Source organism: Hypomesus transpacificus, chromosome 19 (genome assembly GCF_021917145.1).
Source record: "Hypomesus transpacificus isolate Combined female chromosome 19, fHypTra1, whole genome shotgun sequence".
In the NCBI taxonomy this organism is placed as follows: Eukaryota; Metazoa; Chordata; class Actinopteri; order Osmeriformes; family Osmeridae; genus Hypomesus; species Hypomesus transpacificus.
The window spans coordinates 6,228,637-6,252,238 of NC_061078.1; the positions used below are offsets into that span (position 1 = coordinate 6,228,637).

At 48.0% G+C, this 23,602-nt stretch overlaps 1 protein-coding gene across 5 annotated transcripts in view; it reads left to right on the forward strand.

Annotated features, from left to right (window-relative positions):
- Positions 1 to 23,602, forward strand: part of LOC124481419 (A-kinase anchor protein 13) — a 55,282-nt gene that overhangs the window by 27,667 nt on the left and 4,013 nt on the right. For 3 of the 5 annotated variants that reach the window (XM_047041245.1, XM_047041246.1, XM_047041250.1), the window contains 27 exons: positions 2,689 to 2,782; positions 5,256 to 5,374; positions 6,868 to 7,220; positions 8,362 to 8,409; positions 8,751 to 8,813; positions 9,897 to 10,080; positions 10,251 to 10,353; positions 11,563 to 11,605; positions 11,726 to 11,837; positions 13,694 to 13,859; positions 15,005 to 15,072; positions 15,259 to 15,325; positions 15,548 to 15,698; positions 15,931 to 16,043; positions 16,485 to 16,631; positions 16,860 to 17,116; positions 17,466 to 17,591; positions 17,790 to 17,907; positions 18,931 to 19,182; positions 19,812 to 19,888; positions 20,904 to 21,085; positions 21,691 to 21,773; positions 21,890 to 22,075; positions 22,437 to 22,610; positions 22,722 to 22,792; positions 23,367 to 23,411; positions 23,525 to 23,575. In XM_047041245.1, coding sequence (XP_046897201.1) covers positions 2,689 to 2,782; positions 5,256 to 5,374; positions 6,868 to 7,220; positions 8,362 to 8,409; positions 8,751 to 8,813; positions 9,897 to 10,080; positions 10,251 to 10,353; positions 11,563 to 11,605; positions 11,726 to 11,837; positions 13,694 to 13,859; positions 15,005 to 15,072; positions 15,259 to 15,325; positions 15,548 to 15,698; positions 15,931 to 16,043; positions 16,485 to 16,631; positions 16,860 to 17,116; positions 17,466 to 17,591; positions 17,790 to 17,907; positions 18,931 to 19,182; positions 19,812 to 19,888; positions 20,904 to 21,085; positions 21,691 to 21,773; positions 21,890 to 22,075; positions 22,437 to 22,610; positions 22,722 to 22,792; positions 23,367 to 23,411; positions 23,525 to 23,575 — 3,453 coding nt within the window. The remainder of the gene's footprint in view (positions 1 to 2,688; positions 2,783 to 5,255; positions 5,375 to 6,867; positions 7,221 to 8,361; positions 8,410 to 8,750; positions 8,814 to 9,896; positions 10,081 to 10,250; positions 10,354 to 11,562; positions 11,606 to 11,725; positions 11,838 to 13,693; positions 13,860 to 15,004; positions 15,073 to 15,258; positions 15,326 to 15,547; positions 15,699 to 15,930; positions 16,044 to 16,484; positions 16,632 to 16,859; positions 17,117 to 17,465; positions 17,592 to 17,789; positions 17,908 to 18,930; positions 19,183 to 19,811; positions 19,889 to 20,903; positions 21,086 to 21,690; positions 21,774 to 21,889; positions 22,076 to 22,436; positions 22,611 to 22,721; positions 22,793 to 23,366; positions 23,412 to 23,524; positions 23,576 to 23,602) is intronic. The other 2 variants (XM_047041248.1, XM_047041249.1) reach the window with 2 other exon arrangements.

Sequence of the window (23,602 nt, forward strand, 5' to 3'; positions counted from 1 at the left end):
CTGGTGCTGGGTCTGGTGCTGGGCCTGGGTCTGGTGCTGGGCCTGGTGCTGGGTCTGGTGCTGGGCCTGGTGCTGGGTCTGGTGCTGGGCCTGGGTCTGGTGCTGGGCCTGGTGCTGGGTCTGGTGCTGGGCCTGGTGCTGGGTCTGGTGCTGGGCCTGGGTCTGGTGCTGGGCCTGGTGCTGGGTCTGGTTCTGGGCCTGGTTCTGGGCCTGGGTCTGGTGCTGGGCCTGGTGCTGGGTCTGGTGCTGGGCCTGGTTCTGGGCCTGGGTCTGTGCTTGGGCCTGGTCCTCGGTTTGGGCCTGGATCTTGGCTTGAGCTTGGTCTAGGTCTGGAACGGGAAACTATTTTAACCAGTTTAGCTTCTCTTCTTGACTGTACATGCATGTCCAAGGCCTGGTCTCTACAGAACCCTCCTGTCCTTTAGAACCAGAAGGATACATGGCGTGTGTTAAGCTGAGCATCAGTGCTCTGTTGGAATCCCAGTAGGAGTGTTGAGACAGACGGGGAGGCTATGTGCGAGAATGTGGTCAAACTCATCCATTCTCCTTCTCTCTCAGCAGACTGTAGCTTAGACGACTAAGTAGGGAAAGATGTTTTCTGTATCTCTAATGTACTTTACAGTGATATTATTGTTTTGGGATGGGAATTATGTTATGCTCTCTGAAGTACATTGTTCAGTTTGAGTTTAGTGTGAGGTAGAAAGGTTATTGATTGATCAAGTTCCAGTTCTTGTTGTCTTGTTTATGTGCTGGCGTGTGTTATGTGCATGTGTCTTGTAGTGTGTGTTTGTGTGTGTCCTGCATGACCAACTAATCTGTCGTCAGTGGGTTCATACTCCCTCTGACTGTTTGATATCTGAACACTTCTGTGGAAACAGGAGGGCAGTTGGTGTGTGTCGGTTTGGTTGGTTTGCATGTGGTCAGGAATTAACATGTATGCAATTGCACTGTATGCATGAACACTCCTGATAATACTGTGCATTTGCTTCTTTGCATACATAAAATATTTACACTATGTGTGTATTTCTGTCTGTGTGGGTGTGTGTATTTCTGTCTGTGTGTATGTGTGTGTGTGTTTCTGTCTGTCTGTATGTGTTTCTGTCTTTGTGTATGTATGTGTTCTGTCTGTGTGTATTTGTGTGTGTGTGTTTATGTGGGTGGGTTTCCCGATTGTCAGGTCAGTGTGCTAGACCAGGCCAAGGCAAGCCGAACCAGGCCAGGGCAGGACAACTGAGAGCAGTGTACTCTGTGTAGCCCGGCTTTGGGGGGGCCTCACAGTGGCTGCTCAGTGCAGATCCAGGCTGGGCCGGGCCAAGCCAGACTAGGCCACCCCCATCAATAGAGTCTAGTGTTTGAGTAATTGGTGTAAAACTGTGCAGGGCCTCAGCCAACACAGTCAGCCCCAGGGGTTGGGGAGGGGTGGGTGTGGGGGGTGGGGTGGGGTGGATGTGGGGGGGAGGGGACACACACAACCTACTTGTGTGTGTGTGTGTGGGGGGGGGGGGTTGTGGAACCCCTGTCACTTGCTACACAACAGAGTTGTAATGGCATCAAAGCAGGCCCAGAGTGTGATTACCCCCGTCCTCTCCTTCCCTCTTGCCTTCTCCTCTGAACAGGAAAGACAGTTTATTTGGCCAATAGGCTACAGGAGTCTGTGCACACATACAGCCACCCAGCCCAGTTCAACATCGTTTTTGATTCATATAGCTCTGTGTATTGGGAGTTCCATTTCTGCAGAACTACATCGAGAGGCTACATGGTCAAATGACATGACAATGATGGCAGTGTTTATATTCTCCCTTGTAATTATTCACCGTACGCTTGATGCCAGAAGTCTCCAATAAAGTCGTTTTATCTCTCTCTCCTCTTGTCCTCAGGTGAAGGAGGTGGAGAGTGTGTATATCCGAGAGCTTCCTGTTTCTATTCAGGCACACTCCTCTTTGTAGCGGGCCGGCCTGCTGTTAAACAGAGCCTTGTGTTCGGGATGGCACAAAGTTCAAAGTTTAAGTTCTTCACTGGCCGCTGTTTATCTATGTCTGTTTATCAAGTTCATTGGACCTCATTCATTCATTTATTCCCCACAGAGTCATTGTGATAGGCCTATCAGGCTCTTTAAAGCAGTCAGGCTTGTCACTCAAACCCCTTAGCCCAGTGTTGACCAGATTGTTGAGGCTTCAATGCAGCCTGGGAGGGGAGGAGGGGGGTGGGGCGATGTGGCTTTCTTGTTGCGAACACACACAGCTGTTCCGGCCCCTCAGCATGTTTAGACACACAGACCACAGAGGAAGCTGAACCCCATGCCGTGTGTGTGTGAGTGAGTGTGTATATGTGTGTGTTTACGCCCGGTCTGTGTCAGTGTGTATCAGAGGAACAACGACCGCCTGTCTTACCACAGACATCTCTGTGCTGTGATGAGCAAGTGGTGAGTGTGTGTGTGTGCGCTTGATTGGCTTGAGCGTGTTTGCGAAACACACTCATGAAAACGTTGAGATCCGCCAACAGAGGTAAAACCCATCAGCGGTAACTATAACAGCAGACTCCCCCCGCCTGAACTGTAATGGTCTCCCGTGTCACTAGAGAGCGGCGTCGTCATGGCAGACCTCTTGGTTCTGGGCCGAGGGAGCCAGACGGTCACATGAAGGAGGAGGCAGAGTCTGAGGCTCATCTTGTTCCTCTTTCCTCCCTCAGATCCACAGAGACAAGGAGGCAGCCTACCCTCTCCCCCTGAGTCCCTGTGAGCAGGCCTCTGCCTCAGACAGCGCTGGCAGCACCCTCTCCACAGGTAAGAACCTCTGTGTACTGTAGGCAGCCAGAGCACAGTATAGAGAGGCATCGGCTTCTCATCTAGGGGGAGTGTATGCATGTTGAAATGTATTTGGATTGCTGTAGATACGAACTCACTGAATTTGACAGCATTGGGAGAGAGATCGGGACTTGTTGTTTGATGCACTGTGTCAAGTAGGTGGTCGGGCACTTTGAAATAAAGCTGTGGAAAAAACTAGACATATTTTGAAAAAAACTCTCGGTGGATTTTCTCAGCGTGAAAAATAAAATGTAAAAATAGTACAAACTTCAGCGATGTTATTCCTCCAAATTGAAATGATAGATCAAGTGAACATGCACACGTCGTTCTCGCCCGTCTACTGTGTCAACACCCGGAGAAGAGCAGTGACGGGAAGACAGTTTCTCCCCCTTCCAGTTCCATCCTCATCCTCTAGCGACTCAATCAAAAGTTGATTGATGGATCAATGGAACAAGGACAGAAAAGGCTGTAGAACAAAGACGGCTATTGTAACAGTGTGAAACAGGCTACCGCTCCAGCCCCCCCGATTCATGGTGAAGTCTCCTGCCAAAACACTAGGCAGAGAATGAGAGAGAGAGGGTGAGAGAAAGAGAAAGAGAAGAAGGGGGGAGGGGGGTAAGAGATGGAGTTACAAAAGAGATGGGACGAGAGAGTGTGCGAGAGAGGAAGAAAGAGAGAACAAGAAAAAAAGTTAGAGGGGGAAGAGAAAGGGAGTGCAATAGACAAAAGGACAGGGTAATAGAAAAATAAGTTTGTGCTGCGGCTAAGGTCTGGGACTGGGACTGGGGCCTGGGCCTGGGCTGTGGTCTGCGACTGGGGCAGGCAGCAACCGCCTGTCTGTGAGTCAATCTAAAGTTTCTTCATCTGCAACAACTGGGGAGACTCTGCTAGATCCTCTCTGAAGTAGAGATCTTGTCTAGTCTGTAGTAGAGATCTTGTTTAGTCTGTAGTAGAGATCTTAGGTAGTCTGAAGTAGAGATCTCTCTGTCTGTCTTTCTATCTCCCTCTAACTATCTCTCTCTGTTTACTACTACTCATTAAATACCCCCTCTCCCCATATCTCTGCTGAAACAGCTAACCAGAGCAGATTGTGCGGCCGTGTGTGAGAGAGTAGAGGAGAACAGGTGTAAACCGTGATGTTGTGATGCTGCTGCAGGTGAGGGCTGCAAAGTCTTCAACTGAGACCATTATACTGGCGCGCTGTTTCTTTTGAAAGTCCTGCCATTTTCATCAGTGCATTCACACTGTCATAGAAGACTTGCATTTCTGGACTTTTAAACATGGGCAGATAACATTGATAATTTGACACAAAGGTTTGTAGGAATGCGTAAGGAAGAAGGTTATGTGTCATAGAACACAATCTGTTTGGGGATTAACAATGTGCATGCCGTTTGTCTGTGTATGTAGCCAGTTCACCATCATAGGTATCTAGGAAGGATGCAGGAAAACTTAAAAAAAAATAGTCTGTCCTCCACTCTTTTTTCCCGAGAACTAACTATATGACACAGACTCATTTAAATGAGGTTGTTCACACCTGTTTGTGTGGTTTGTGTGTGTTTGTGTGTGTTTGTGCGTGTGTTTGTGCGTGTGTTTGTGTGTGACAGCTGTCCAAGCTAACACTCCCTTGCCAGTTTTCCTGCACAGATGTCATTGGGCAGAGCCTGAGAAAAGGGCCTCTGTGTGTGTTAGCCAACTGTTTCTGTGGTTGGAGGGCTGGATCTTCCTTCAGCCAGCCAGCCAGCCAGCCAGCCAGACCAGGAGCTAATCAAACACCTACCCACCCAGTCAGTAGGAAAAGACAGACCGACAGAACAGACAGTCCCTTGTCTGTCTGTCCCCTGCCTGTCTGTCCCCTTGGCTGTGTCAGAGAGCAGCTGACAGTCCCCAGAGTGCAGATTCATGGCCTGGCCACACACCATCTACACTGGGTCACATGGGGTGGGGGTGGGGGTGGGAAGAAGGGGTAGGGTACTCATTTCTGCTTTCTGCTATTTCTAAGAACAGATAAATGAGAAGGAAAAAAACGAAGAAAAACATCAAACTTAGAGGGTGATATCACCCATCCCAATTAACTGCAGGTTCAGGATCTGTCAGTGGAAAAGTTAGCTATTCCTCTTTTAGTTTAATCAAGGACACTGAAAGTCTCAAGGATGCATGTCATTGTCATGTACTCACAGTATTTTGACTATTCACCGCAACTATGATTGTATAATGCATTGCCGAACTATGTGGGCTGTCTGCCTTGAACCAGGAATGTAAAAAATTGTGTGTCATCACTGCAGTCTTTAGAGTTATGCACAGTAATACACGACATAGGACACCCTACCTTACCTGTAACCAGTGGATGCATTTATAGTGCATTGATAAATTCAACGTCTACTAATTATGCACATAAAAGGCCAGTTATTGGGTTCTAACCGTGATTGTGTTTCATTGTTCCTGTGTGTTCCAGCCTGTCCCCAGTTGGCCGTGTGTCCCCCCGTGAGCGTGTCCTCCGGCCCCCGAGACTCTGGCAGTGACACCGAGAGCTTCCTCAGCACAGACGCCGGAGAGGACTGCGTCTTCAGGAAGGTGAGGTCGCCTGGACCCCAACCACACATCTGATCTGTCTAACATGGCCATCAATTCTTTTCGGCGGATTCATTTATTCTTTGTTGTTCGTGTATCTAAAGCGATTTCATGTTAGATCAGAGGAGGAGACTATGAACGATTTCGGCCTGAGGTTTATTTAGTATTTGTGAATGTGTTTGTGATGTATGTACCGTAGAGCCTATTCAACTTCTCTTTGAAGTTTGTTTTGAAACAGTGAATGAATGTGCAGCTTGGGGGGCAGGGGGAATGTGGCAAGGGGGTTCCCTATAGGGGTCATGGGACTGTACATTTCGCCATGAAAGTCAGGCAGGCCTGATTCCAGCCCCCACCAGCCTGCTGGGAAATGGCACAAACACAGAGACTGGATGATCACGCATGGGCGTTCACACATGTATGCCTACGATACGCCCGTACACAGGCATAGAAATAAACATACACACACACACGCACACACATAAAGAAACACACCCACTCATACTCAGGGGAAGTCATCTCTATAGCACATGAATGAGGAGCTTTCATCCCCTGCCCAAACAAGAGGACCACTGTGTTGTTCTGGCTCCTTCCAGCTCTCTCACACGCAGCAGCTGCCCTGCACAATGGCCCGGGTTAAACCTCACACCTAGAAATTAGCTGTAAATTGCCTTTACTGTGCCTTGATGTGTGTGTGCATGTGTGTGTGTATCTGTTTCCCACACAGGTTCCCACACTTTGTCCTCATACTAAACCACAAATCATAATACTTGGTGCTCACACAGACATTAGTAGCATAGTAAGGTGACGTTCCCTCGTCTTACACAGCATTGCCTCACTTCCTGTCTGGGGACATGACCACTTCTGCCTGGACCCCGTTCAGATGATAAAAAATAGCAGAAATGCAACACTGAGAGATGAGATCAGATTTAATTTTTTTCTGGGGATTTTTCTTTTGTGTAACAACCAATGAAGGAGTGGGCATGTGGACTGTGAGAGTGTGTTCAATGACAAACCACACTTAAAGACTAGAAGACAATGTGAATATTTATCATCTGTTCAGCATTTGTTCAACATTTCTTAGTGTTTCTAGAGAGTTCTTAATGTATATATATAAATAAATAAAAAACTGTACGGTTGTGTCAATCAAGGGGTTTATGGAAGCAGGAAGTTCTGTAGAGGGAAGAATAAAAAAAGACATGCGATCATATGTCACATGACCTGACCTTTGCTATTTTCCTATTGGCTGTCTGACCATTGACTACTCATCCGACATGAAGGTATCCAGGAAGCAACAAAAACATACTGTATGATAAGTAGACAAAAAAGACCATAACCTAATATACTAAACAGTATAAGAGCATATGTTTTATGACTGCTTGAAACTCCACACCAAGAGAGGATTCTAGAAACTACTTCTGACGAAAGAGAAGTACAGTAGTTCACCACAAGCCCTGAACTTGACCTTGAACTTACCCTTCTCTGCCCTTGGTCCTAAGGGTGATGACACTGTGACCGGTGGGGACAGCACCAGCGAGGTGTCCGTCTCGTGCTCCTCCACAGACGACACCGCCAGCGTGGGCCCGACCAGCTCCAGCCCAGAGAGCTGCGTGGAAGGCCAGGGGCTGCGGAGCAGCTGGAGCCCAGAGGAGGGCAGCCAGCCGGGGGCTAACGCCGGAGAAGGAGCAGGGGGTGGAGGAGAGACTGAGGAGGAGGCTAAGGACAGGCTGACAGAGGTACCCAGGCGCTCGGGCATCCTGCGGCCCAGCATACGGTCCCTCTCTCCCTTCAGACGTCACAGTTGGGGGCCAGGGAAGAACGCAGTCGGAGAGACAGACATGAAGCAGAGAAGGTGAGGTTGGGACCGGCATACAGAGCTAAGGACACTGGGTAGAAAACCTAGCCGAGTGGTATAGTGAATTGTTGAGGAGATACACCTGAACATGTATAAACAAACAACATGATTCACTTAGGAGAACTCAAAGAGAATATTTGGAACAGTCTGGAGACAGTCCCATTCAGGGAATACTCTAAGTTATTATGTACAAAGTTGTACAAAGTTTTTGCCTACAGTCTTTTCTCTTCTCATCATAGACATCTGGCACTTTCTGGAAGTATTGTTTATGTATTGTTTTGATGAGTCAGTCCCAGAGAGTTAACCTTTGGACCACACTAGTGTATTTCCTACCCAGCTACAAGCCTGGTTCACAGTCAACATCTGTGATAAGAGACTGGACTCTTCTGATAACTTCTTCTCTTGGTAAATAAGATGTGTCAGGTCAAATACAAATTCAATAGACAGGAGAAGTTGTGTTCCAGAAAGGCACTTATGGAACCATTTCCATGTCATTCTAGAAGGGCCTCAAAGCGTCCGTCTGTGTTTGAACACAGAGTTCGAGAGGGTCCGTTGTGGTAGTTAGCTGGTGTGTGTACACAGAGCTCCAGCACTCCCCGGGGTCTGGCTCTTCCTCCTCCTCCTCCTCCTCCTCTCCTCCTACAGTGAGCAGCTGTGTCTCCATTTGTCATGTGTGGGCGGAGACGCTTCGTCGTGAGCCAGGCTGAGGCAGAGGGCCCGGGGGAGAGCTTTTGTCTGTTTGCTAGCTACTCCTCCTGGATAGGGAAACGAAAAGTCACCCTGGAACTTCTGTTTTTTTGTTTACTCTTCTTCCTACAGCCCGCTCCATGTAGGGTGTGTTGGTCATGCGGCCGTGACGATCAAACGAGCTGCCGGTTACATGTAAACCCATAGATATCGGGATGACAAGTCTATACTTGTTCCTCGAAAACAAAACACAAAACATCCTCTAAATGAAGGTGTCGTTAGATGTCCGCATAGTTATCCCATCATTCTGTGAGCCGTTTTGAGTTGAGATCATGAGAACAATCTCTATATCACGTCATCCTGGCTCTCATCCTGTCATGTGTTGAACTCCCTGTGAAGCTTCTCACGCTCATCTCCTTCTTCTCTTTATATTTTCATCCCTCCATTCCAGCGCCGTACGGAGTCACGGGGAGGGGAAGACAACATTTCATAGAAGAAGGTATTAAAGCCAAGTTTGCTGTTTGGATGCATAATATAAAACATTGTATGTGTTTCTTTTTAAAACCGAGGACACAACCGGTTGTATTAGTGTCCAGCTGTAGTAGGCATCGACCTTAGTGTAGCCACACCGGTCCTTCATACTCACTAAGTGACTGCTACAGACAGCGAAGCTTCGTGCTATCTTTCGCATTCAGTCCATTTTATTAGCCATCCCAATAACTCCATGTTCTCTATATCCTTCCCCCTCTCCCTCCATCCTCCACCCCTCTCCCCCCCCCCCCCCCCCCCCCCCATCTCCCCTCTACCCCCCCCCATCCCCATGCTTCCCTGCCCTGTCAGTATGAGCTGGTGCCCCCCTGAAGCCCCCCACAGCCCTGGCCTTGATGTGGTTAGTTGCCTAAGGTACTGTGTGTGTCTGTGTGTCTGTGTGTCTGTGTGTGCAAGCGCCTGGGTGTTCCCTGCCCTGTGTAATGGTGGAACCTACCCCTTTGAATGTGACACAAAACTTTGCATGCTCTCAGATTTGCATAGTTTTGTGTGTGTGTGTGTGTGTTTGTATGTGTGCATGTGTATGTGTTCGCATGTGTGTGTGTGAGAGAGAGGAAGAACAAGAGTGGCTTCTTCATTGTTGTCCATGTTTCTGCTTTGCTTGCCTGACTAGTCAGCTTTGATCAAACACTGATATATATGGTCGATTATACTGTAGATATATACTGATTAACTGGTAAAGCTGGAAGCGTTTAGAGAGTTTCTGAGACGCACAGCAGAGTGGACTACAATAAAGGATTATTTTGGATAATTACCTAAATGTATAAAAGCATTAAAAAATGACTGACATAGTGATATACATAAGTGGTCCACCAGACAGGTAAGTGCTGCTAATTATATGCTTCAACTATTGTCTTTGTTGAAATGTATTGAATCAGTGATCCGTCATTTGAGATGTATACAAGACTAGAGCTAAGACTGAATACCAACAAAAAACAAATGTCATTTTAAAGAGGATATTTTATACCAGCACTATCCAACCATAACCTGTTCCTGGCGAGTTGGTGTACAGTAGATTTAATCTCTAACTGTCATTTATTGACATCATTCTACTAATCTGCTGGTTGACTATCAGAAATAACGAGTTGAGATTAGAGAACAATATATAGAGGATGCGGAGAGGCCAGTCTCATACATACTCCAGGTGCTCCTTAGTGTACTGGCTTGATCAGTGTGTAATCTATGTAATTATCTTTGACCAGCAAGTCAGTGCTCCGGTGTTTTGCATACTGAAAACAGGCAAACAGGTCGATGTTGGAGTTTGTTTGCTCCTGAGGAACTTTGATTTCTCAGCTGGTTAAACATACTGTAGGCGGAACTATGCATGTGTCTGTCTGTCTGTCTGAGAGAGGTGGAGGGATAATACTGTTAGCTTCATGAATACGAACATCACACTGCAGTTCCTTGAACCCACTCCCTCTCCCCCCCTCCCCCCAGCTACAGCCTGGAGGCCCTGAGTGGAGAAAGGGATGATGGGAGCGCTTCCGCCAAGCACTTCAGTACCCTGGAGCCTCAGCGAGGTGTGCTCCGTCAGCACAGCGAGGAGAGGGCTGGGTCGCTGGTGTCCCTCACAGAGGAACACGAGTCGGACCTGGCCGAGCGCAGTGGCACGGATGGACAGGTACCTCAGCACAGACCCTCAACAAACTCACCATCACGTGATGACAAACAATCGTTTCGGTGCTAATGATCGCAGGGTCAAACAAAAGCCACCATTCAGTTCCAAGGATTACTTCCTTGTTTACTACAAAATGACCGCTAAGGTTGTTGTCGGTTGTTGTTCTGTTGCAGAAGACAAGGAGGTATCGTCCCTTGAGGCACAGCTGCCCCCCTATGACCCTTCCACTCACCAAGTCAGTCTCCATGGTAGCTATCAGCCAGAGAGACACGGATGGTAAGTGTCTCCTTTCCTCCTCTCCTTTCCTCCTCTCCTATCAACTCCCTGCTTAGTCTCTCAACAAGTTTCACTGCTTGGTAGCTGTGTGATGGCCAATTCCACCTAGTTTTTGTGTCCTCGCCCCCCCCCCCCCCCCCCCCCCCCCCCCCCCCAAACACCCCAAAAGTATCTTCACCCCATCTCTCCCTGTGGAATATAAACCAGGGTTACTAAGTGGCTCAGCCAAAGTGGGTGAGTTTGAAAAGTGCATGTTCTGGTCTCTCCCTGCCGCTCTCGGGATCCTCCCCCTAGCCGTGCGCCGAATCCAGCGCAAGAGGAGAATCTCCTTCTCCTTCAACCTCTCTCCTATCCTCCCCAAATCTAAATCGGTTGTTTCGCTGGACTCTTCGTCCAGTGATGACGAGGAGGATGGAGACTATAGTAAGTACACTGCAGATGCTCCCCAGTAGACCAGCCCCTCCGTAGTGATGGGGGGTGAACCTACGGACCTTAGAACCCTTCCCATAGAACACAGGGGGACTTGGAATGACGAGAATAATAAATAATGCTGGGGCTATTTACCGAGCATGTAATACTCTATTCACAAGCTCCACTGTATATCCCAGCAATCGGAAAACTTGGCAGCGTTGAAAATCTTACATCCTCTCCAATCTGACCTAGGAGGTTAGCCTTTCTACTAAAATGCTTTCTGAGTGTTTTGGGGCTCCTTGACTGTGTTGCTACCAACACACCCGGGCCAACTCTTGTCCCCTTATCCTCTTTTGGATCTGCGACCTCAGAGAAAGCAGCAGCATGATGCCTTTGCATATTTTGTGTAACTCAGAAGACTGGGGCAGAGTTCAACAGCAGAGGAGATGGAGATTTCTCCTGGAAGACTCTGTGGATGCTCAGTGTTGCTGATACCAAACAGATCCGCATTATACTTAGTGATTATTTGGAAAGTGCATCATTAGGGCATATTGAAATATACTGTACTTGTCTTTTTCCAACTCTTCCATTCCAGCGTGTTTATCTTGAACCGTGAATGTACTGTAGATCTAGTGAGAAACCCAAAGCAGCATCTGTGAAAGTCGTCTTCTCAGTCTGAAATATGGAATTGGCCTCAGAAATGCCAGAGAAGAGAATATATTTTTTTCTTGATTATAATGTCGGCTAAAGAACTCAACTTGCCGCTTCTCATCATCTTTTCTCCTGTTTTCCTTCCAGATATGAGGTCATTTTCCAGCACCTCAGGCTCTCTGGCATACAGGTGGAGTGAATGATACGATTGTCCCTCAGTATCGATACAGTATATCAGGTGTGTGTGTGTATCTGTCATTGGTCACGGTTGTTGTTAAGAGCTATGTGTGTGCGTGTGTGTGTGTCTCAGTATCTCTGAGGAGGAGCCGGGGCCTCTGAGAAGTGACACAGAGGGGAAGAGTGGGACCAAGGTGAGCCGCACCTTCAGCTACCTCAAGAGCAAGATGTACAAGAAGACCAGGGTGAGCACACACACACACACACTCACATTTGTATACAGCTCACATACACATGCATACATATGCACACATAAATATGTATGCACACAAAAACCCATAATCGCTCAAAACACCCAGCGGTAAGGCAGTGAATACATGTTGGAGGAAATGAGACCAAAAGAGCAGCTGCCAGTGTTGGCAGAGGTGTGAGTTGTGAGGTGGCAGCGACTCGCTACAGGAAGCAGAGAAACAGGAAGATGAGACACACTGTGGTTTCTGACTTCTCTCTGATGACTTCAGCTAAGAAGGTTAAAGTGACAACCCTTTAAAAGAAAGCTGGCCACTTAATGCTTTTATTTATTGCTCTTTTTACCCACTCAGACACAACTCAACAGCTTTGCAAAGATGTCCTCCAACCACTTAATTTGTCCAAATTAAGTTATATAAAAAAAAGCATGTAGGAAGAAAAATAAATGACACTCATATCAAATCTGTCTAAACTCAGAGTGAAAGCAGGAATATCCTCTTTTTTCCCCAACTAATCAGATTCCCTTTCTACAGCCTTTTTAAAAACACAAATGACTTCCTTTCCCTAGATCAACAACACCAAAAAAAAAACAAGATGAAAAAATGGCTTATTCATTGAAGAGAGATTGTGTATGCAGTGTAGTGGTGGATAGTTGAGGTCCGTGATAACCCCCCACCCCTATACACAGTCAGCTACTTCCCCATCCTGTCTGTCTTCCTCCCCTAATGGGAGCACCAGTGCTGTGGCAGCAGCCTCTAGTCTGTGCTGGTGTGTGTGGCTGGAACATGTAGCCATGATGTATCGGAGGTTTCTGGACAGCCATGGCCTCTCTGTGAGGATTAGGGCTAACAAGTCCCAGGAGGTAGGACGATTTAAGTGTTTACTAGCTTACTTGAGGTAGACAAGTTGATGTGTGCACTAGCTTGACAAGAAGTAGCAGGATTGAAGTGTGTACTAGCTTGCCAAGTTCTGGCCAGTGGGATTGTTGTGTCCATTCCTGTGCTGTGGGCCCTTCTGTGTATGACTGAAACATTGCCTTTTATGTCTTCTCTATTTCACATTTCTTCCACTTTGTAATCCTGTGTTTATGCCTTTTGTAAGTGATCTGAATTCCACAGCATCTTCATTATATTGTGAATGATAAAGTGTGGATGAAAACAAGATTCTTGCTGAAGATTTTCCATGGTTGCCAGGTTTCAAAAAAATCTTTTTCCATTAGTGAGTTTAGTAATTTTGGGGAAATACTTAGACTTGCCTGTCCAGGAATTGTTGAAGTTGAAAATAGGGTTGGTTTAAATTATTGTAGTTTATTTGTGTGTGCGGTTCTTATAAATCATTGTTGCATTGTTCAGTACCACCTCGTCATAATGAACATGAACTTTTAGTGGTCTTGTTGTAGTTACAACAACATCATGGTGTCTGTAAAGCCATTTCAATAAATAAGCACTAAAGTGTATGACTGTTGCGGTCATGCTAGGCTTAGGGGCCTATGTTTGCCTTCCAGTAAAAAAAAAAAATAAGAAAATGTGGAAACTCCACTTTGACATTTCCTATGGGTTTGGGTGGAGTATGATCTAAACTCTTTTCTTCTTTCTGCACCCCGCTGTACTCTCAGGATTTGTTGCACGTCCTAAAATAGCGACTTTCAAGTTTATTGTAGGACTCACATCAAGTGATGTCACTTAATACAATCACAATCCAACCTGGACAAGACCTTATGGACAAACCCAGAACGCCCTTTAAATGAATAACACTGAAGTTACACAACACACTGAAGCTCCATTACAACATTGGCTCTGTTCCTGTCTCCATTTCTAATCACTCTTGTCCCCACACCCTCCACCCCATGTAGGAAAAAGAGCGAGAGAAGAGCAGAGATAAAGAGCGGGAGGCAAAAGACAGAGACAAACGAACGTTGAATGGCCATCTCTTCACCACTGTCAGCTCTGCGCATGTGGGAGGTCCCTGCCAGCAGTGCAACAAAACCATTAACAACAAGGAAGCCTTCCTCTGCACAAGTAAGAAGACTTGCAAACATATTAACCATTAACCCTGTACTGAGTTTGGTGCAGCTCATCCACAACATAGGTGGTCGATCTAGCTTTGGGACAATGGCGTCTGGTCAGTGCTTCAGACTGCTAACTCAGACCATTCACAGCAGACAGCAGGGAGGGTTGCAGCGTCTACTCTGGGCTTCTCAGAAACACTAAGCGGATGCTGCCGGTTGCACAAGTCCTGGAACTGCCCCCCAAAACAGACAGAAAAGAGGAAACTATTACTGCAATGAATCCCAGAACTTCTCACTACCGCTTTGACTCTGCTACAGGCCAGACGTTTGCAAAATAGCCCTTGTTGTTCTGAAATCCAATGTGTTTCACATCGTGTGCCAAGATCTAGACGTTTATGCGGGTGCTTTCAATATTTTGTATGGTTGGGTCCAATTTTTCATGTGGTTTTAAATGTTTGTTTTTTGTCAAAGAAGCAGGCTTTTACAGATTGATCTCCTTTTAGTTTATTGATGTCATTGAGCTGTTTCAAGAAGTCATAACATGTACAATATGGAAATGAAAACGTTTAGAGAGAGACATCTCATCTATTGGGGGAAACTAGGGAATCCAGTTTCTTTTCTGCACAAAGCTTGATATAAAAAACAATCAAACTGTCAAAGAATATTCCCCCCCCCCCATATGTTATCATATGGGAACTTTCTCATTCCGAGTAAAGATGCTGAAGATGTTATAACGTATCATTTAAATAGACAGCTCACAAAAGCAACATGACCTGGCAGGTTTTTCTGTGCGGGATTAAGTTTGACAGTGCAGCCAGGTGTGCGTAGCGGCAGATGGAACCCTGGCATGGCCCTCCATGTCGGCAGTGTTACCCTGCATTGCATCACCCAGACTAGCATTCCCCCTCACCCGCCCGGCCTGCTTCTTGTTACTCCCTGGGCTTTGGTGGGGCCTTCCTGGCTGGCTCAGAAGAGCGAAGCCAGATCTGCACTCCCACTGCATTATGCAGACAGAGACATCTTAGAGGACAGGCCCTGGGGCCTATTATTCTGTTGAAATCATTCTCAATAAGACATGTTAGGCTTCTCTCCTTTTCCATTTCTTGTTATTTATTCATGACTTTTTTTCTTTTTGTTGTTTGTTTCTTCCGTCAGACTGTAACACACACGTTCATAAGAGCTGTAGGGAAAACTTGCCCAGCTGTGCAAAGGTGAAAATGAAGGTAAGGCATGGATCCTAGTGTGGGGTTATTTTACCAGCATAGCCCATACTGGAGTAAGGCACTGCACAGTACATGAATGGTAACCTTATGTACATAGACATTATGTGACAAAGAATGAAAGAACACTTACACATTCAATTGATCAACTAAACCTTTTTTTGGGTTGTTTATTGTGCTTTCTTCCAGTTCCCCAAACAGCAGTTTGCAGTCGCAGACTCAAACACCCTCCCAGTAGTCATCCTGAGGTCAAAACGTAAGCTGCATTTCATCAAAGTATCACCCAATTCAACCCATTACAAAGACAGAGAGGGACAGAAACCACTTTTTTTAGAGTTAAAGTCATGCCATGTTGCAAACAAAGACACAAAAAAACAAAGACACTACACTATGACTATCTATAAATATGTCAGTGAGAGCGTCTCCTTTTTGACACCACGTGGATTACTGTGGCTTACGTGTGTGTGCTCTGTCTCAGCTACTGGGATGAAGGAGCGGCCCCGGTCGGCCATCTTGGTTCCTGAGGACAACTCGACGCTGGGCGTCCCCCCTTCACGCAGACACACCAGCATCATGCCCTTCAACAGCACCAACCTGTCCAAGAGCATCTCCATCAGCAACATTGCTGGGTAACACACACACACACACACGCAAGCTCTCACCCACACTCACTCACTTACTCACAGACACACAGATGAAAACAATTACAACAGAGATGTTATTAAACATTTTAGGTGTGGCTGTTTCGTGTTTATATCGTCGATATACCATTGAGTAAATAATCTATCAAATGTAATACGTACCTTACATATTTATCTACATCATGATATTGATTCACCCTCTTCTCTGTACCCACACCAGACCAGTGTTTGATGACATTCCTATCAAGGGCCGGCGGTACCTGTCCCAGTCAACTGACTCCCTGCACAAGACTAGCCTGGTCAACGAGTCTACAGAGTCCCTCACAGATGAAGGTCAGTAGGGCTCCACCGCTACACTGCTGTCGGCTGCTGCTTAATGAACTGTGCACTCGCTCTGTCTCTCTCTCAATCCCTCTATCTCTGTTTCTCTTTCTCTCTTACATCCCTTACTTTCTTCTCTATCCCTCTCCCTCTTTCTTTCCCTCTCCCCCCACCCCCTTGCTGTCTGAGCAGCCGCATCCCAGCTGAGTGCTCAGACAGGCTCTGTGTATAAGATGGCAGGCCATGTCCTTGATAGGAGAACAAAAACAGAGAGCGAACTGAGTGGCAAAGTCGTTTGGGGAAGTCTCCTTCAGGGTCGGCCTCTGCTTAAATCCACTCACAAAAACTGAATTATTTGCCCAATGTCTGAACTGAACTGTGTGTGTGCTTGTGTGTGTTTGTGCGTGTGCGTGTGTGTGTGTGTGTGTGCATTTACGTGCGCGCTTGCGTCAGGGACGGAAATGATGGACAGCCAACTGATGGGGGAGTTTGAGGCAGACGTGAAAGAGCTGGAGGCTGACTCATGGACCTTCACGGTGGAGGAGAAGTTCCTGAAGCAGCTGAAGAAGGACGTCATCAAGAGGCAGGACGTCATCTATGGTACTGACCAACTGCACGCGCGTGCACCTACCGTGTCCGTGTGCTGTAGTGCTGACAAGCCCATGACAACATTGTCATAGAGGAGCTTCGTGGTTCTGATAGATACGGATGGGTTGAGAAACAAACACTCAAACACACCATTCACTGGATGTCCCACTCCACACTCCCTTTCCCCATCCTCCCATCTTCCTCCGTCTCTCCCACCTCTCCCTCCTCCCCTCGTCCCAGAGCTGCTCCAGACGGAGATGCACCACGTGCGGACCCTGCGCATCATGTCGGAGGTCTACAGCAAGGGCCTGCAGAAGGAGGTGCAGCTGGAGGGCCAGACGGTGGACAGGGTGCTGCCCGTGCTGGACGAGCTGCTGGAGCTGCACACCCAGCTCTTCAGCCGCCTGCTGGAGAGGAAGAGGGACAGCCAGCAGGAGGACGCGGCCACCGCCGGCGGCTTTGTCATCCACAGGATAGGGGACGTCCTTGTCAACCAGGTCAGTCGTGGGGGCCGACTGGACGGTTTATCTGCTTTGACGGAAAAGTAAAAAAAAAAGAAAAAAAAACATGGTGTTTTTGCTGCTGATGACTATGTTAAGCCTGTGTTCTGCTCCTCTCTTTCTTTCACATTTAAATTTCAAAGCGAATTAACGCTCAATCTTTTGGCCATGGTTCAAACCCACGCATTTACTGTAAGCCTTAAACAGGGAGTATTAACATACAAAAGAGTTATAAATGAGTCCATCCACAGGATAGAGGACATGTCTTCCATCCTTTTTATAGCTCTAGCGGTCTGTCTGTATGACAAAGGCTGCTTGGAGTGAACTTGTCTCGTGTGCGGTCCAGTTCTCAGGGTCCAACGCGGAGTGCATGAAGAGAGTGTATGGACGTTTCTGCAGCCGCCACAATGAGGCGGTCAACTTCTACAAGGAGCTTCTAACCAAAGACAAACGCTTCCAGGGCTTTATCAAGGTTAGCTGTTTGTTGTGTCAGTGTGAACAGATGTTAAATTAATACTGTTACACCACTACTACTTCTACTAGAGCCTAACTTGTGTAGGGAGAATGTCCAGTTTTTGCCAGAAGTCTATTGACTGTCCTGCTTGTACAGAGGTATAAAAGTTGTAGATTTTCCAAGATTACGAACTGACTTTGTTTGTTTGTCTTTCAGAAAAAGATGAGCAGCAGCATTGTGCGACGGTTAGGCATCCCAGAATGCATCTTGCTTGTGACCCAGAGGATAACAAAGTACCCAGTGCTGATGCAGAGGATACTACAGCACACAAACGGTTAGCCTAGCATTAGCATTTACCTTTCACACACATACAGTGTGGCGTCTTACCTTTTAGTTTAGCTTTAGGGTTAGCCTCCCTGAACTCTGACCTCTGAGCCCTGTCTACCTCTTTTCCTCTTCTTCTCACTCACTCTTTCTCTTTCTCTCTCCTTTTACTCGCTCAAAGGTTTTCTCTCTTTCTCTTTTCCCTATTTCTATCATTCTCCCTCTTCCCCCAGTCTAGTCAACATGACTCTAATGTGAAATCTCACACGACTGGCTGCCATCTGTGGTGGAAAGCTGGGCTTGTATCCAGAACCGGCCCGGCAGGCTGACTGCTGAGGCTTACACTACCTCATGGCTGAACCAGCCCTCTTTGTTTGAACAAGGGGGGGGAGGGAGAGAGATGGAGGAGGGGAGGGAAGGAGGGAGTCGCTTTTCAGTAAATAGACCGGTCCCATGGATAGACCTCTGCTGGCCACATGAAGTGGCTCATTTGTGTTTACATTAACAGCAATCAGATTTCACAGGGTGTGTGTATGGAGAGGGTGGGGGGGGGGGGGTCTGTGATTACACTAGAGGTGATTTCTGAGGTCTCTTTCATGCCCTGTCGGATATATTTACATTGTTTGGAGAATGTAATGTAGCCTCTTTACCTGAGCTGTGCAGCTGCTGGCCTGTTTCTGTGCGTGCGTGTGGGCTCGTCACCAGAAGTCCCCTCAACAATAATCAAATAACGAACACTTGTGAGGACATTTTCTTGTGTGCTGCTGTTTCTAGGTGGCATACAAGAAGTGTTATGTTAGGATCATGTGTTAGAATTGCATTATTGGTTAGGGGTTAGGAGTTATGGATAGTTTCAGGGTAAGGGCTTGGGTAAGGTTTCAGGTTAGGTTTTGGGGTTATGATTATGGAAAATAGGATTGTGAAGGGGACTGAATCGTCCCCACAGGAGCAGCAATACAAACATATGTGTGTGTGTGTGGGAGAGAGTCATGTACATCAGCTAACCTGCCCTCTCACCACCACGCCCGTCCAGAGGCAGAGCATGACCATGAGGAGCTGACGGAGGCCCTGCGTCTGGTGAAGGAGGTGTTGGCAGCGGTGGACAGCAAGGTCAACGAGCACGACAAGAAGCGGCGTCTGAAGGAGGTGTACGCGCGCACGGACAGCAAGTCCATCATGAGGATGAAGAGCGGCCAGATGTTCGCCAGGGAGGACCTGGTCAGGGGGCGGAGACTGATCCACGATGGGCCCCTGCAGCTGAAGAACGCCCAGGGCCGACTGAAGGGTGAGGACGCACACACACACACACATCTCTCTCGCTTCTCTATTTCATAAAAAAAAACTTCAAATCCTTGTTTGCTCATATTCACTCAACATCTCTCCCATTCATATTAACTCTGATTCATTCTGTAGTCTCTCCGTGTTTAACAAGACACTGGAGTGTGCGCACCATTTACAACCCGGTATCAAGCTGTTTTGTGCTCATAGGCACTTGAATTATATATTTTTGGAATCGTATCCCAGAGCACAATTGTCCCACTTTCTGTGCTACACAGAATTCATTTTTTTAAACCATGATTTTTTAGAGAACAATCGTCGGACAAAAAAGCAAAACAACGTATTTACCCATGGGTTAGGGATACATTAATTATACGTTAATTGTACAGTACTTTTTGTGCCTATGAGTACGAAACAGCATGAGACCAGGTTGCCATATCATAGAAAGTCAAATATTTCCAAATTCAAGATGAGAAGAACAAGTCAAGTCTTAAATATGGACATGCATTTGTTTTCCCTGTGCCTCTGTCATGTTCAGGTGGTGTTGTAGCTCTGTCTGGTTGTGTTTAGCTAGCCTCCACCTCCCTTGGCCCCAGCCTCTAACCTCCTGCTTCCTGCTTCATTATCTCCCTCCAGATGTCCAGGCCATGCTGCTCTCAGACGTCTTCCTCTTCCTCCAGGAGAAAGACCAGAAATACGTCTTCGCCTCCCTCGTATGTTATTGATTTGCCCTCCTACAATCTCTGCCTCGTCAACTCCACACCCCTCCACACCTCCCTCCCTCTCTCTCTCTCTCTCTCTCTCTCTCTCTCTCTCTCTCTCTCTCTCTCTACCTTCTTTTCCCTCTGCCCCGCCGGTCTCTTCCTTCCTCACTATCTCTTTCTCTCTCTCTGCCGCCCTCCTCCCACCTTTGGCCTCTCCCCTGTAATAAAGGCTCCATTCAGTGGCAGAGTGGGAGTGGAGGCTGTCAGATTTTCCTATCCAACTGCTGCAGCTGAACACATGCTATGGGCTAGCAGTATGCTAGGTTCGCTCAGTAAGGTGTTGCGTAAGGCTAGTCCGCCGCGGACGGCGGCTAGCTGATTACAATAAAGCTGTAAAAGACACCGCTACGCAGGCTTCTTGGCAGCCTACTGGCATCCTACCCTGCAGTTATACAAGGTTTTCACTGGTTTTTCCATGCTTGCGCCAATTACATTTTCATGGCTTGGTGCTGGGCTGGGTTGGTTAGGTTCTCCTGCAGACACAGCATGGATGGAAACAGAGGTGCGTAATAAGCAGCTTTGTCATGGAAACATGTCAGCTGTGGTCGATAGAGGTTGGCCCATTTTGGGGGGCAGGCTATATTTAGACCAATGATCTAAGATTATGGAAAAATAATGTGATTGTGTCATTTCAATTTGAGGCGGGCATTTTCGGTATGACGTCATCTATTGATTCCATCATTACATAAACAAACTGTACAAAATACAGTACATAACAATGTAAGTAGAGTTCACGGGGAGGAGGGGGACTGGCTTAATGATGGACAGTGCTGTAAAAGTATATCATAACATTATCCATCTCTCGCTGTCATCTATAAATCCTCTCCCACTCTCCCTGTCATGCTAACCTCACACCCTCCCATTGTCTACCTCCATCTCCTCCCTCTTTCCCTGCCCCACCTCTTTCCCCTCCTCTCCGTCCTCCATAACCCCTCCTTCCCTTCCTCCTTCCCTCTCTCTCCAGGATCAGCGCTCCACCGTCATCTCGCTCCAGAAGCTGATCGTGCGCGAGGTGGCCAACGAGGAGCGAGGTCTCTTCCTGATCACGGCGGGCATTCAGAAGCCCGAGATGGTGGAGGTTCTGGCCAGCACCAAGGACGAGCGCAACACCTGGATGCAGCTCATCCAGGACGCCATGCACTCCATGTGAGTTTCCCCCTCTCCCCCCCCAGCAGTTAGACCAAGCCGGGACCCATCCACCCCCACCTTAGAGCCTGATCCCCAGACCCTGGCGTCAGTCGAAGGATTAAGACTAGCCTACCTGAGGATGTTCTCTAGTGGATACTCTAATGCTCTAACTGCTTAGGGAGCTGGCTGCTTAGACAGAGGATTATACTGTGGGCCCTGAGCAACTAACAGGAAGAGACAGTCAAGTGTTTACTGCTCTCATCCTGACTTCATCCTCAGACATCCTGTTTTGTGCTGGACTGCCAGCTTCCTCAGCCAGGCTGACACTGGGGGGCAGGGCAGTCTTAGCTGCACACTGGGGAAAACCTGCAGGGCTGTCTGTGTGTTGCTAGGAGGACGAGTGTGTTTGTGGAGTGCCAGTGGGTTGTGAGTCATGTTGTGTTGGGTGAACAGGTGGCTTTCGCTTTCGACAGTGTGTGCTTTGAGAGGATGTGATGGAGAAGCGGCTGTGTATCGTGTGTGGAGGGTTGGGGGGGGACCGCAGTGCGGGTGACATCGGGACGTTTGTGTGTGTGTGTGTGCGGAGGTGACAGACGTGTAATGGCGCTGGGTCTGATCCTCAGGGACAAGGATGACGACGAGGGCATCCCCAGTGAGACAGAGGAGGACAAGAGGCAGCTGGAGACCAAGGCCAAGGAGATGAGAGGTGAGGAGCAGTGCTGGGTCTGTCGCTCTGTGTGTTCCTTGTCTCGTGTACTGGACAGCAAATGTTCAATAAGTGATTGACGACCCTCCTATCCCCTCCCACCCCCCGCCCTCCAGACATGCTGAGGAAGAAGGATGAGCAGATCGTGGCTCTGCTGGAGGAGAAGATGAAGGTTTTCAGGGACATGTGCGAGTGCGGGAGCCCCGTGGAGGAGCAGAGCTCCAGGGGCAGGGTGCTGTTCAGGGCCAGCAGCCAGGACGTGCCCAGGGGAGAGCCCATCATGAAGGACGCCCTGCACGAAGGTGAGTGGTCACACCAGGGCTCTGTAGGAGACTAACTGTGGAAGCATTTCACCGAGACACAGGACACTCTTTATTTACTCTGATGACATTTGATTGTATCGTAGAAATGCACCAGGCTTTTTTTTCCAGTATGAGAACCCCTTCGCGTATAACCACCCTGAAATACTGCTTCAACTGTAGCTCGTATGCTTGTGGTGTTTGTGTCCTGGACACTGTCAGTAACATTGTTAGGATGATTGGATTACTGACATGCTGTCTGGCTCTTTTTGTTTCTGTGTTTCTGTATGTTCCTTCCTGTTTGCCTGTGTGTGTCTGTCTGTATCTCGGTGTGTTGGTCCGTCTGTGTGTGTGTGTGTGACAGTGGAGACGTTGCAGGTGCTCGTTAACGGCAGCCTGGGGGGGGCGGTGGCGGTGGGTCAGCAGACGGCCGCGAGCCCAGAGGCTGCAGGAGCAGGGGGGGTGGGCCCCGTGTGTCTGCCCCGGCGGGCCGAAACCTTCGGTGGCTTCGACAGCCACCAGATGAACATCTCCAAGAGTAAGACCCACCAGAGCACCACCTTAGCTCATCTAAAGCCACCAGGGTCAACTCCGTGCTAGGTGTTGCTCTGTCTCATAGCTCCTCTCACAAGTGTCTCTCCTCTGACAGACGGAGACAAGGAAGAGGATGTGGACACCGCTGACCTTCGCAGGACTGAATCAGACAGCGTCTTGAAGAAGGTACGCCACCTAGTGGTGACCGTAGAAACGTCTCAACCTTTCCCGCGACACGTTCTTCAGCACACTGAAATACCGCAACACTCTGGACAACACTGAAGCACTGAAACACACTTAAACACTGAAGCACTGAAACACACACAACACTCCTGTTTGACCCAGTCTTCCCTGTGTCAGACAGGTAGGGGCTATAGTACTGGCTGCCCTGTACAGAAACCCTGCCATTAAGATGAATTCAGCGTGCCTCACCAATGAATTAGCTGCTTGATTCTTCTTGTGAGCTCCCATCGCTAATGGTGGCCATTAGTTGTGTAAGAGGATGAAAATGAAAGGAGCTCCATTAAGAGACAGGAACGGTGGCGCTCTCTCTGGAATGAGAGAGACACTAAATGCACGTAATGACTGAGCTGTGCATTCCCAGTCCTGGTCGTCAGAAGACGCTTGCTATCACACACACACCTACTGTAAACTGTCTGACGTACTCACACACATCCAGTGCACTCTCGTTTTACGAGAGCCCTCTCTTGTCCTGAACAAAAGCCTCAGCTCTGCGTGCGTGTATATGATCTCTCGACAGGGAGGAAATGCTAACCTGCTGTTGCTCCTGAAGAAGAACAGTGAGGTGAGGTGTTCTTTCTGTCCAGCACTTTACGGTAGCGTCACAAAGCTACCACGGTTCAAACTGTCGTTGACACTTGAATGCACCTGGCCAACCGCTGTGCTGTCCTCCTGTAGCAGGTTCTCCTGAGCGTCACGCATCTCCACGACCTTCTGAACACGCTGCAGGTATGCGTCCGCGCTCTACACACCAAC